The sequence below is a fragment of the Pelobates fuscus genome, chromosome 3, assembly GCF_036172605.1.
Source record: "Pelobates fuscus isolate aPelFus1 chromosome 3, aPelFus1.pri, whole genome shotgun sequence".
NCBI classification, from domain to species: Eukaryota; Metazoa; Chordata; class Amphibia; order Anura; family Pelobatidae; genus Pelobates; species Pelobates fuscus.
The window spans coordinates 167022140-167036911 of record NC_086319.1 but is presented as its reverse complement, the minus strand read 5'-3'; the positions used below and the strand labels follow the sequence as shown (position 1 = coordinate 167036911).

General features: G+C 37.3%; 1 protein-coding gene across 1 annotated transcript in view; it reads right to left on the bottom strand.

Annotated features, from left to right (window-relative positions):
• Positions 1 to 14772, bottom strand: part of MICAL3 (microtubule associated monooxygenase, calponin and LIM domain containing 3) — a 216598-nt gene that overhangs the window by 26262 nt on the left and 175564 nt on the right. Inside the window, exons 33-38 of the mRNA XM_063447645.1 lie at positions 12622 to 12663; positions 8460 to 10221; positions 7529 to 7623; positions 3280 to 3330; positions 1838 to 1945; positions 1411 to 1504 (exon numbers count right to left, since the gene is read on the bottom strand). Of these exons, the coding sequence (XP_063303715.1) occupies positions 1411 to 1504; positions 1838 to 1945; positions 3280 to 3330; positions 7529 to 7623; positions 8460 to 10221; positions 12622 to 12663 (2152 nt within the window). The remainder of the gene's footprint in view (positions 1 to 1410; positions 1505 to 1837; positions 1946 to 3279; positions 3331 to 7528; positions 7624 to 8459; positions 10222 to 12621; positions 12664 to 14772) is intronic.

Here is a 14772-nt window from a genome sequence, read left to right as displayed (position 1 = left end):
GAAGATCATCTATGAAGTGGTGTCTAATCAGGATAATTCATGGTAAAAAAAATATTCCATTGTTTTAAGGTTCAAATGCTAAAAATAGCTTCCTTACACAGCAGAGGATCAAAACCCAATTGCATGGCTAAAACACTTTAACCAGTTTGTCTACTAAGGTGCTCACACATGGGATTTTCTAAATTGAGGGATTAGATTCAGGAAATGGAGCCTTCTTAAAATTCTGATTTACACCTAATTTGCATACACTGACAATACAGTTTACATATAAAAAGAGAAATGATGGGACAAACATACATACATTTGCTTAACGTTTACATTTTTGCCTCAGAATTGGTCTTTATAAATAAATTCCAAATGTTTTATTGATGGATCTAATGACCCATAAAGAAAAATGCTACAACAGAAAATGATAAAAATCTGCTTGCCAAGAAAACGGGTCCAATCACCATGGAAACAAATGGAACAAGCAGCAATTACTGCAATTTTAAATCTAGCCCGTGTAAAGTGAAAGACAGTGAATATTCCTAATGTGTCAAAATAAGAACATCACTCCCTTTCTGGTGCTTAATGGGTAACTAAAATCAACTTCAAACAGGAATCTGTTTGAAATTAGATTTCTTGTGTATTGTTTGGGTTTCCCTTTCATAGAATTGTATTTATTTATTAACAATTGTTATTAGAGAGAGAGAGGAAAAGCAGTACATATTGTTGAACAGAACAGAAGAATCACATTATACATACATTATATACATTTTAAAAGAAAATGGGTAGCGAAAGGGGCAAGAAGGACAAAAACAAAAAAGGGTTGTAGAGACTGTTACCCAAAAATATCCCCATTTATACTTTTCTCAAATATTAAGTTAACACCTGTATTTTTCAACATATTTGCTTTATTTCCACATAACTATAAAGCTTTTTATACACATCCTCCATTCTAAAAGTGGTTAAATATCTCTAATAATCGCCATATACAATTAAACAATTTGTGTGGCCATACAGTGAATTTGTTGTTTGGCGAGAGAATTTACATGAAACGCTCAATAAAACGTGAAAATGTACAGTAGAAATAAAAGTAATCAGCTTTAAATAAATGTAGACATTGTTATCTACATTTGTGTTCATGAGAAGTCTTTTATTCTAACATTTAATATAATGAGGTTATCATGCCTACAGGGTTGGGTTGCAATGTTCCGTTTATTTAATATATGAGAATTGGAGGACTAAAGTGGAGAAACCATGTGTAAATCGTCATCAAAGTATTAATGACTTCACGATGAGCAGTCATGTAATCCCATAACATCACGCAAGTGATCTCTCATGAAGGTGTTAAAGTAAGAAACATACCCCTAGGTAAACAAACCTTTCAAAGTATTAAATGAATGAAAGGACATCACATGAGAGAATTACCTGCTTCTCCGCGGAGAGCCTTTTCCACTGCTACCCCCCTCTCCTCGAGCTGACGCTGTTTTTCTTCCACCTGCTCCAGTTGGCGCTGAATGATCTGCAATAAGTCCAACACAAAGCAATGATTCTCAAGTTAAGGGAACACGTGAAACAAATGCGAAGGACTGGTCAGGTTGAGATGTTAAGTCTATCCAATAAAGCCATTAGTTGGCTGGTTGTTGTTCTGCACTCTGACATTGATAATTGTGATGTGAGGTAGAAACACACATTTATCATTGGTCTATGATGGCATAAAACAGGACAAAAAGTGGAATGATGAGTGCTCCAAACAAATTATTCCCGATACCTAACCTTTCACTAGAAATTACACTCCCTCCCTATGGGATTGTGGTGTCTGGGATCTACTACCCCTTAAGTGAAGTTCCCCTACCTGTGCTCGGTGCAGCCTCTTGAGCTCCTCCTGCTTAGCCTGCCTGCGGGCAGCTTTCTGCACTCTCCTGGTGAGTTTGGCATTTAGCTCCTCATCCGTGTAGGCTTTCTGTAGGTAGAGAATTCATGTCAGGCAAGGCATTACTCCCGAAGACTAGTCCCAATGAAGTGCAAACCATGCCCCTGATATACAAAGCTTGTGCCTGATAAAAAGTTATATCTGTGGATTTCAGCTGTCACACAGCAAGAGAAAATTTGTAAACTATTACCTAATCCAATGTCTATTTTGGGTTCTACTCAGTACAAAGTGTAATGCAGAATGAACACTGCTGTCTTCCTGCACCCTGACTGGCTTTTCTAAAGTTTATTATCCCAACATGGACAATTAAACTTTGTTTCATTAAAGGGACTCTATGGGCACCAAAACAACTTTAGCTTAATGAAGCAGTTTTGGTGTATAGATCATGCCCCTGCAGTTTTACTCCGCAATTCTCTGCCATTTAGTAGTTATATCACTTTGTTTATGCAGCCCTACTCACCCCTACCTGCATGTGACTTGCATAGACTTTCTAAACAGTTCCTTTAAAGTGTGATCTAATGTTTACACTTCCTTTATTGCAAATTATTATTATTGCACAGCCAGGGGAGGTGTGGCAACGCCTGCATGGACAAAAACAAAAGTGATTTAACCCCTAAATGGCAGATAATTGAGCAGTGAAAATTCAGAGGCATGATCTATACACAAAAACAGCTTAATTAAGATAAGTTATTTTGGTGACCGTAGTGTCCCTTTAAAGTGCACTAGCCATGCTTTTTGCCACTGACAACTCAAGAATGGCCTTGTGTGGTGCTTTTGTGTTTTAGAAACAGTCTCAAAGTTCTGCATGCAAAAAAATGCTGCTTTCATAAGCATTACCATTAATTCCCAGTGAAACACTTCCTGACCTATTATCATTATATAAAATATTCACATCTTACAAATCCAATAGGATTTTATTTAAAAAAAATTTTTTTTAAGTGTTAGAAATATAATTTACATTTAAATCCTGCAATACAGCTCAAAATAACACTGAAATGTCCTCGATACTGCAATATCTCCTTAAACAGGATAACATTTTAGAACAATGTCACATCATATTCTTGAATGAGATGGTGCATTCTAATAGGTTATCACATTTATGGCACCAACTCACACGAGAAAAACAAAATGTGCATTATTTCTTTTCAGTACTGCTACTAAAGATAACAAAAAAGAAAAAAAGAAATAGATTTTAAAAAGGGGGAACGTGTTCATGAAGCAAGTTTGTGATATAGACACATTTTGTTCTGCAAGTGAGAACAAGATTAACAGACCCAGGGCAGCAGAAAGTAAGGGAGGAGAAAAGAATATTAGGATGAGGCAGAGTTAAGGTAACATCAATGATTTTATAACAATGGCACTACCTTTGATGAGTATGACCTTCTGAAAGCCAAGGCGTGGGGTACATACACCGACTAACACAACACAGGGGGAGGAAAAATGGAGCAAAATAAACATGTTAAAGCAAATTAAATGGCAAATGAATTATTAATAAAACAGAAAAATATATTCTTTGAGGAACAAGGTAACTACAGGGAATTGTAGTAAATCACTGCTGCTTTCAGGGTGACAAGATTTATATATACCTGTTTGTAATATATAGAATATACATACAATGTACACCAACTGCACTTACTACCTTTCCTGTAATTCAATGTCATCTGTATATTGACTGCACCTCCCCGTAATGCTATGTAAACTGTACATACATGGCATATACACTGTGTTTACTGACTTCTAACTAATGCTATGTAACCTGTACATACACTGCACTTACTGACTTCTAACTGTAATGCTATGTAACCTGTACATACACTGTATATACACTGCACTTACCGACTTCTAACTGTACTGCTATGTAACCTGTACATACACTGTATATACACTGCACTTACTGACTTCTAACTGTAATGCTATGTAACCTGTACATACACTGTATATACACTGCACTTACCGACTTCTAACTGTACTGCTATGTAACCTGTACATACACTGTATATACACTGCACTTACTGACTTCTAACTGTAATGCTATGTAACCTGTACATACACTGCACGTACTGACTTCTAACTGTACTGCTATGTAAAAACAAAGAGAACGTTACCTGCGCTCTGGCCTAAATCCCCATGTACATTTAAACAAAATGGAGGCTCTTTAGTTTTATTCCAATGGCCATTTGAATATATAAGCTCACCTGCCACGTCAAGGCAAGCCTCAATAGGTGAGTTCCTACACTAGCCATTAGATATGCTGATATCAGCCAAGAATCTCCAATAAGACAGTAAGGGGTATTTTATAAACCCTTTCACATTTAACCCTTTATAGGGCTTCTACGCATATAATAAACTTTGCTGGTATCAGACAAAGTGTAAACATCTCTAATGAGACAGGAAGGGGTATTTTATAAACCCTTATTACACTGCACTTACGGACTTCTAACTGTAATGCTATGTAACCTGTACATGCATGGTTTATACACTGCACGTACTGACTTCTAACTGCAATGCTATGTAACCTGTACATACACTGCACTTACTGACTTCTAACTGCAATGCTATGTAACCTGTACATACACTTTATACATGTTGCAAATAATATAGTCCCTCTAATGAAATATAATCTGTAAAGTTCCAAATACACCATCTAGTACACTACAGGCAAAATACACACATTACATAATTACTACACCTACTGTACACCTAGCGTATTGCAATGTAATTCGTTCTAACAAAGGGCCAAGTGCTGTACATACAACATATAGGCACAGGGCAGTACTGTATTTGCATTAGAATGTTAGAACCATATGAAAATAGCCTTGAGTGATCAAAGAGTTTTGGTAAAGAACCATTAAAATGTATTTTTCAATTCTTTTATTTTATCTGTAAACACTAGACAGGTCATTGCAAAAGACCTGAAATTTAGTGTAGACTGAGAAATTCATTCAATATGTTAAACTGCAAATTAAAACTGTATTAAAATAACTTTATTGTTCCTAGGTATAACTGAAAGCAGCAGTCCCTGTAGTTTAACCCCGAACCAGCAAAGAACAAAATGAGCTGGCTTGTGTGACTGGGTTATAAGATACACTAAGGCATATGTATATAAATGGAATTCTGGGGCTAGAACTGAAACCATTACCAAGGAAACCAACTGGATGCCCCTGCTACTTTCTCCAGTTTTAAACATATTTCCCAGAATTCTTCTCCTTACATCTGCCTTAAAGTATATTTTACATGGAAGTGATCACTTGTTAAATGGAGCATATGATATCACAAACACAACTTATTCATGGTAAGTTGCAATTAGTAATGAAATCTTTCCCATTCAGCATATACACATCAAACATACCATAATAAGGACACAAAGTACTACACTAGTATTCTACATACGAACGAGCATGGGATAATATAACAGGGAGCCAACATACAGTTTTTAAAATCATGCAGATATTTACAAATTGAACAAAAAAATGATAGTGAACTGGAAACTGAATTACAAAACTTGGGATGCTATAGCTAGTTATGGCTAAAGCAGAGTGGTGTTTATTGAATAAAAGAACACCTTTATAAATTGTATTTTGCATTCTGTATTGATGTTTAATGCACGGTTACGTAAACATTAGCAGAACTGGATTAGAAAATGGTTTGTGGGAAGAGCTAAAAAAAATAAATCTGTACACATTTATTACATTTTATCTCCTTGGGAACTATATGAAGAATGTGATGTGAAACATCAAAGTACTCCTAACATTAAAAATGTGTAAATTTAAAATGCATTAGAAGTGATTTCTAAGACGAGATGGTCAGATATCCACTCAGTGCCTCAATGGAAAAATAAGGAGAGGTAAGTTAGATTGCATCTTTAAACTATGAACGAGCTTGATCCAATACGGACAGCCATACTAAGGAAAATAACTATCCCTTATTCACCTGGACTTTTAGGGTTATTCATTAAAGGGAGAATTCACAGTTAATTTAAAATTGAAGTTCTACCTGGAAACATTCTCTAAGTCAGCTATCATTTCAGTTCTGCTACAATAGAAATTCACTTTGAATTCTCACTTTAGTAAATATCCCTCTTTTCTCTTACCATTGGTGGTTTTGGTGCATGCTTTTTTTTTTCCCTTATAAAAAGTGGTGCAAAAATGGAAAAGGTGAGGGAACGCCAATGGAATGTAAATGCTGGCTCCATCAGTTACCATGGTGATTGCCTTATATTAGCACATTAGACCATAGAAAACTAGATAAATGTCCTCTCATAAACAAAAGACAAAACAATCAGGATGATTTTAGGCTTTCTCCCTATATATTTGTCTGAAATAATAACCATTTAACCAAGGTGATTTTGTTTGGAGATTACATACTGAACTGTACTGAGGTCAGTTAATATTGGATATTTGTTTTTGAGACATGGATACAAACTATGCCACATACTAATAAACACTCATTACATTAATATATCATTTTTATTCTTTCCTCTAAACAAATCACAACTGTTTCCTTTATGGAAGAGAGCAAGTAAATACATTCTCTCCATACTACCTCTTCTCTGTACAACTGAAATTCAGTGACAAGGCATACGGGGTCAGGTAATCTCTGAGAAGATCCAATACAGTAATAAAATAAAAATACATACGGAAATGCCATGGTGAGAGCATGCAAAAATTAAAGTAAGAAAAAAAAAAAATAAATAGAAAAGAAAAATACTGACTTATTCAGTGGGTACATGAAAGTAAATCATACTTCTAAGAGCAGACAATAACACAGATGTGTATATAGAGCATTAATTTATATGCAACACATAACTGTAACAAAAGACATTGAATGCAACTTTGTGGGATTTATCCATGAAATAGCACATTTTGGTGAACTGAAAAATTAGTTTAAAATTTCAACCTAAAATAGCCAGGCTGCAGCTATAGTGAAGTTAGAGGATTTTTCAATATATTGGTAAGAATTTTGCAATGAATTCCCTGTATCATAAATAAACCCCAAAACGTACAAAGGGCATGTATGAGTGGGAAAATGCCAGGTAGTGATGTGATGCAGTGATTGGGTGGGGAAAGTCTACATTTGTTCTTGGATTGCTAGCTGCACCATTTCTGAACAGCCACACAATACTTTTGAATGTCCAACTCAGGCAGACTTCTACAGTTTTCCCCCCAAAATAAGCCCTAGCTTATTTTCAGGCCATGCTCGTAATATAAGCCCTACCACGAACATAAGCCCTAGTTGCTAGTCGCTAATCTATATTCGGGGAATCTTCCCCGAACATAGATTTGCAGTATTCTATGCGCTAGTAAGCTAATCTATGTTCGAGGAGATTTCCCCCGAAGATAGATTTGCAGGATTCCATGTGCTAGTGAACTGGTAATTCCCCCAAACGTAGACCTGCTTGCTGCCATTTCCCCCAAAGATATCCCCCGAAAATAAGCCTTAGTACGTTTTTCGGGGGGGGAAAATTAATATACGACCTGATCTTATTGTCTGGGAAAGACAGTAAATGCAGGTGGTGCAGATGCTCCACTTATATTAAAACATTAAATCAATAATACATTAAGAAACTTGGAGATTTATTTATAGGAGCTTATTTTCTCTGTGGGACTCACTCACCTCTCGCTTGGATTTCTGTGAGGATTTCTCTAAGACATCATCGCTAGAAAGGTCAGAATCCTCTGAGAAACTTAGGTGACGTTGAAGGACAAGATCTAATGGGAAGAAAACACAGGTGGATACAAATTTAAAATATTAGAGTAGAAAAATATATACATAAAAATCTGTTCCCCTTAGGTAGAAGATGTGTAATTTAATAAAAAGGTTCTGTATTTACCCCATCTTTGCAATGCAAAACAAGGAAATACTAAAAAAAGGGAGAAAAATATGTCATGTTAGGGAAAAAAGGGTAGAAGTAGAAGTTTTTTGCAAATTTACTTCTGTCCTCACCGATGATAAAGCATTGCTCTTCTTATGTGGCATGTGCAATTTCTCCTCACAGTAGTAGTAGTAGTAGTAGTGAGGTGAGATGCACGAGTATATATTCAATATAGCTACATGGGCTCCATTTCAATGTACTGTGAAAGTGACTCAATACTTTACATCTGCAGTTATTTTCCTGTTGGTTTAAGTAGGAGACCCAGAATTCACTAATAGAAGCAGGATCAGTTCCCAAGATTTTTTTTTTTTAAAAGAGACACTTCTAAACACCACAACCATGTGTGAAACAGTTTTTGACCACTTTTAGTTTCCCTGGCGGCATGTGGCCTAAACTAAACTAAAGCTTAATACAACATTGAATTCCTCGTTAAGTAGATTTCAGAATTTACCATTTTTGAGATTAATGGAAAACTAAAACTAATACTCCGTAATTACAATAGATAACAGATGCTAAGATTCATATTATTTCTCTATCTACACTAAAAAGAGAATTGCTGGGAATGTTAAGTAAATTTTAAAATTTAGGTAAAAAAAAAAAAAGGTACATTAAAAAAAAATAAAAAAAAAAATTTGTGAATAACTGTACTCTGGCATATCAACTTTGCTTCACCTGCTCCTCGAGCCATGTTGGCCACTTTGGCTTTCCCTGAATCCACAGTGGTGCTACTGGAAGGGGTGCTTGGTGAAGACTTGTCCTCTGAAATTTTCTTCTTTTTTTCTTTCTTATATCCAGAGAACACAGACTTCCATATTGATTTAGGTTTCACACCATCATCGTGCTTATCTGAAAGTCGACTGCCTTCACCCTTTGATTTTTTCTCTTTTTTCCTTGGGGAAAACAGTGAAGGCCTCTTTTTTGGCTTTCCACCTGAACCTTCTGAAGAGGTGACTGAGCCATCAGCAGGCTGGGGAGACAGGAAAACCTCATGTGCAGTTTCTAGTTTTAATGTGGGGGTTTCAGATTTAACCCCAGTGTTGGGCAACTGTGATAGCTCATTGGCAAGGATAGTGGATTGGAAAAATTGCCCTTTTGATGTTCTTTCAGATGCTGCAATTTCAAGCTGCCTCATCTTGTCTAGCTGTTGTGCCATTGCATCCCTCAGAGCCCGACTTTTAACAGACTTTTCTCGTTCCCTCATCCTCTCCTCTGCTCGTTCCTTGGCCTCTGGTGTCACCTGTGGAAGAATTCGCTTTCTGTGATGTCCCCTCTCTGTTGAGGAAGAAAGTTCTCCATTTTCTTTGGCTAAACCTTTTCGATGTGATTTTACGTGGCTAGTTGGAGGAGTATAGTACCTTTCTTGGAAGCTGGAGTTCTCCGTCCTGTCATCATATGTGTCTTCCACATCATCTGCAAAAGGGATCTCATCCACACTTTCTACAAAGGATTTCCGTACCTCCTCAATTCTCGGTGTAGGCTGAGGAGTATCAGGAGATTTGGCCTTCTCTTGGGCAGGTGTTGGGACTGATTCTGGTCCATTCTGCCAGGATGTCCGGTTTCGTCGAAATGTGGCTGGTTCTTCCCCTTGTGGAGGGGGAGGAGGAGGGCTAGAAGGAGGTGTAAGCATTGCAGAGTCTGAAGTGTTAAAACTTTCACTGGCTACAGTACGGGTGTTAGAATTGCTATCATTTAGGCCTAGTCCAGAACTAGTAGAAATGTCTTTCCTTTCACCATCTGAACTCTTTAGTTCCTTCTCAGTAGGAGATATTGGGGTCAAAGGAGAAAGTAACTCAACATCCAACCTGTTTGGATTCAGTTTCTTTGTAATTAGCTGTGATTTCATGGATGGCGAATTCAACTCCTCCTCAGGGTTAGGCTTAGGCACATGAGATTGAGGAGTAGTGGATTCAAAAGCAGGGAAGCTGACTTCATGCCTCCGGCCTCTTTCTACAGGAGTTAGCCCCAGGCTCCGACGAATTTCAGCACTCTTCATCCAGAATTCTTCTATCAGGTCAATGCGTTTAAGTGCTTCTTCTGTGCTGGGACTTGTTAGTTTATCACCTTCCTCAATGTGGTCTGTTAAAGGCAGCTTGGAAAGAGGGGTAGATGTAATTGGGGATGGTTGTAGACATACAGGAGACTTGGCTGGGGTAGTGATTGTTACTTCAGTGGATGGCAAGGGTTGGGAGCAAATGGGGGATGTTGGGGATCTAAGTGGCTGAGTAAGAGGTAAATTGGAGGGAGTTTTCACAGGTGATGTAGGAAGAGCAGGCTCCTGTGATGCAATTGGCTGGGAACAGACAGGTGAAAGAGGACTCCGCTTTTTTAATACTGCAGATGGTGTTACTGTATTGCTTGTGTCTTCTGGGACAAATGGGTCGAGAAAGAATCTATTACCAGGAGACTTCACTTCCTGGGGTCGTGTTACAGGGACCTGTGAAGTTAAAAAAGATCTCATAAAGTTGATGATGATATCCAACTGTTATACTATTTTAACAATTTTTTTTATGTTTTCTTATATTTATGCAAATTATTTTCTCTACGTCATAGGTGGCCAACAGGATTCTCTGCACTTCTGTAGTAACACTACTAAAGTTCTATTTTACTCACAATGCTATATCATTCTATAAATCTGACATCTTATTACAATACATGTCATATTTACGACAGTATCTTGTATTATATCCATTTTAGTATACGTGGGAAACAAAAATAAAAAAAAGTGTGTTTTGATGTTCCATTTTGGATGTATACATCTATATCCACATTATAAAATATTTTTTAAACAAGGCCGTATGTTCTTTTCAAACTTTCTTTATTCAATAAAGTCCTGGTGATAAGAACATACCCAGGATTTTTGTTTAAGCTGTATTTTCACTTACAGATGTTAAATCTGTGTAGCACTTTTACCAATGCTATAAGTTAAATGGACACTTTCAGCAGAAGAAACACTACAGCATAATGTTTTGGTGCAAATATACTATCCATGCAGTCTCATTTGTAAACCCTACGTTTTCTGTTAAACAAAAAAGTGTTGACATTCGTCCCTAAGGACATCTGTAGTGGATGTGCTTCCTATTACAATCTTTGAAGAACCAACATTTGGTGTCTTCACAGTCCTCATGAAGATGCCCAATGAGATAATGTCTCTCAATAACAAGATGCTGATTGTCGCAGCACATGCAAAGTATGCCCCTTAGTGCTTCTCAAGGGAGAAGCATTAGATGGTCTAATATCACTGATGAAGCTAGGGAAGGACTGGCGGCTGTGGGGAGACCAGTGCAACGTGGCACTAAGGAGAACGGATATAGTTAATATAGGGCACCAATATATCTGAATAGGTCAGGGGTACCTCTAATGTTAGAGATACATGTCTGTACTTCCAATATTACAGTACTTCTTTAAATATGTAGTCTTCTGATAAGAATATATACTACACTAGATCTTAGCCAAAAGGGCTATATACGTTTAAACACATGCATTGTCTATATAGTAGTATAATGTCTATTTGTCATTCAGCTTTGCTATTTAATTGTTGTAGTTTAAAAAAAAAAAAAAAAAAATGAATCCTTAGCTTGTTAAAGTGTCTATATTTGGCAAGAGATCTTGTGGTCTGTATTTGTAAGAAGCTCTGCTGCAACTATAAGTTTATTAAATTAAATGATGTGAGTGGGATTTGTTGTACCTTTATTTATTAAGACGTCTGCGCCAATTGACATTTTCAATATAACAATGGCCATATTGTCTGCACATTAAAATGTCACATGCAGTTTGCTACAGAAGGGAAATATTTAACATGTTGGGTCTTGGATATTACTGCCGGATTTAAAAAATATATGCGTTTCATAATGTCCTTCTTGCAAATAAAATTTTTTTGCAAAATTGTTTAAAGGGACAATACCATCGATAAACACCGATTATCTTTACTATTACCTAATTTTAGAGAAATTCAGATTATAAACTCCTACAAATTATTTAATTGTGGATTGTTTTATTTATCAACATCACATCAATTATCTTTTGATATGCAATCAAAATATTTCTGATGACATCATAACCCTACAATGTGATTAAATATTTACAATGAACCTGCCATGACATTCAATTTAAAGGAAAATTTCCCCTAAATGTATGGACTACATCAAGTGCCTATATTCTCTAGCTAACACTAGCAGTGTTGGATAGGAGAGTTTGTTGGATACAAAATGCCCAAGGCCACCTGTGTTTAGAACTGCTCTCCCACCAAACCACATGGACACATACCTGTACCCTCTTGCACTTCATAGCTGGAGATGATGATGTAAAGCTGAACTAGTCATAGCATATTTTTTATGGCATTTTTGAATAAGGAAAAAAAAATAATACATAAACTTCTGGTTATAGATTATTTGTGTTTTAGATTATTTTTCTAGGCTGATGTAATCGCATTTTTTGATATTACCCACTCAGTTCTGTGTTTTCAAAATACCATTATCTACAGCTTTATGGTATTGAACAGAGCGGTCATTGGGTTAGGGGATGACTACAAAGTTATGGGGTAGAGCAATATATAGATTAAACTGCTGGAGGTTCTCTCACAGAACACAGGTTTAACATAACATGTGCAAGACAAAATAAGAACAAACATTTTTAATATACTTTGAAACACAAGCTATTGTGGTTGTCCTTGTATTGGTAATTTTTGGTGTTTTATATGTTTTTGCTGTTTGTTCATAAAGAGATTTCTTTGATTTTGGCAAAGTAACATCTCTAAAACCAAAGTAACTGGTAAATACAACAAAGTTGTTTTTTTGTTTTTTAATTATGACTTTTTAAAAAAAGGGAAACTATATACCTTTTCTTTCTCTTCCCTTGGGCTTTGGGCAACTGGTGAAACCTTGTTAGGATCTGTAAAGAAAAAGAAGTGATGTGAATTTAAACACATAATAACAAAAAAGAGACTGTGCGAGCATGAGTTGGCCCAAAAACTAGCCAAAATAATTTGAATTTACAATCCAAATTTATTGGCACCATCTAGCAGGGCAAATTTACTGTGGTCCCTCACCATCTCAAATCCCAGTGAGCTTCCTTCGAAATCAATGCAGAACTGTCCTGAGCTGTACAGTAGCAGAGTCCCTTTTAACACAATGGGACTTGTCTCTGTGCAGCTAATCTTATTTGACTGACAAATACAGAATTTGGTAAACACTTTACCTGTGCATCTGCAAGTTATCATATTGTTCATCCAGAGGTTTAAAGGACCACTAAAGGCACCCAGACCACTTCAGCTCAATGAAGTGATCTGGGTGCCAGGTCCCTCTAGTTTTAACCCTGCAGCTGAAAACATAGCAGTTTCAGAGAAGTTTCACTGACAGCCACTAGAGGCCACTTCCGCGATTCTCACTGTAAAAATCACAGTGAGTAGACGCTGACCTCCATAGGAAAGCATTGAGTAATGCTTACCTATGGGCTGTTTGAATGCGCACGCGGCTCTTGCTGCGCATGCGCATTCAGAGCTGACGTCGGCAGGAGAAGGAAAGGTAAGTGGCTGAAGGGGTTTTAACAAGTATGTAACAAGTATGTTTTCCTGGCACTATAGTGGTCCTTTAAGTTTCCTAACGTTCCATTACTGAATTGCCATCTAAACACAGCCTCTATCTCAAGGTAGGGATTCACATGGCCTGCCTTCCTTATAAGGTTATACATCAAAACCTGGGGTCATCATATAACAAGTAAAATATTTTACTGGTTTATTCCGCACACACAGAATGTAAGAACTAAATCTGAATGGAAATAATTAGGTTAAAGGGACACAATAGTCACCAGAACAACTACAGCTCATTTGTTCTGGTGAGTAAAATCATTCAATTTTTTCATTTTTTTTTGTAGTAAACACTGTCTTTTCAGAGAAAATGTTTTAAATATTTTTATTGTTTTCACAATATAAATGCGGGTTTCAAGTATAATACGGTTGAAGCGGGTAGTCGCCTACGCAGAGGCGTGCATGTTAAGGTTTCAGTTAACATGGGGCAAGCCTATTGCGGATTTGTCTGAATATCACGTAATCGCCTACGCAGAGGCGTATGAGTCATTGTAGGCTAGTATTCACAAATATTGAGTTTACATAAGCTTTGCGGAGTTGGACATCAAAAACAAGAACATGCTGTAATGAGCTAGTATAATAAAGGGAGCGCGTTACAAAACTATTGAACTATTAACTGTGTACACATTATAGGTACATGTATCGAACAGATTTGTGAAATAATAGAGCTAGAGATTGCCCACGCAGGGGTTTAAGCCTTGGTTGAGAACAGTATAAACATTCGGTTGCCTGCGTAGAGGTCCTTTTAACGTAACATTTTAATATACATTGTATTGAACATTACATTGCAAACGTGGTGTGTGTAGGGCGGGCCGGTGTCCGCATAACGGTCCGGTAAAATTCGCTTGAGCGGATTTGTCGGTTGTGGCCTGCGCAGAGACCTTTCAAATCCATTTTATAGTGTGCATCAGTTAGCATTATAGCATGTACAAACGTATATCTGTGGAGTGCTGGTGGGCCGTTAAAGTGTAAGCTGATATCTTAGGGCAGATCTATCATGTATCGGCACTTAGGAGCAGAACTATTTATTGGTTACTACATCAACTTTTGTTTTGCGTCTTAACCGTCATAGGAGTAGCCTATGTCGGGTATCCAGTTCGTGTCATACGGTCGTCGCGCGTTCCAGGTGTGTGTTGTGTATCAGCTCCTAAATAGGCTTTGCGTTAGGGTATACTTCCTGAGGAGAGGTATATCGGTTAAGTGTTGCTGGCAAGGGGCATAATGGTGTGTGGTCTGGTCTGTAGCGACCCTCAGGGTGTTTCCCTGTGTACGTCCGTACCTATAGTAGTGTCGGGTGCAGTCCCTCTGTATGTTGCGTGTGGGAACATATCTGTCGGGGTGAGTTAGCCCCCATTGTCGCCGTACTTCGTGGTATCCCTATGGTGGAGTACGTGTGTGTTTGAT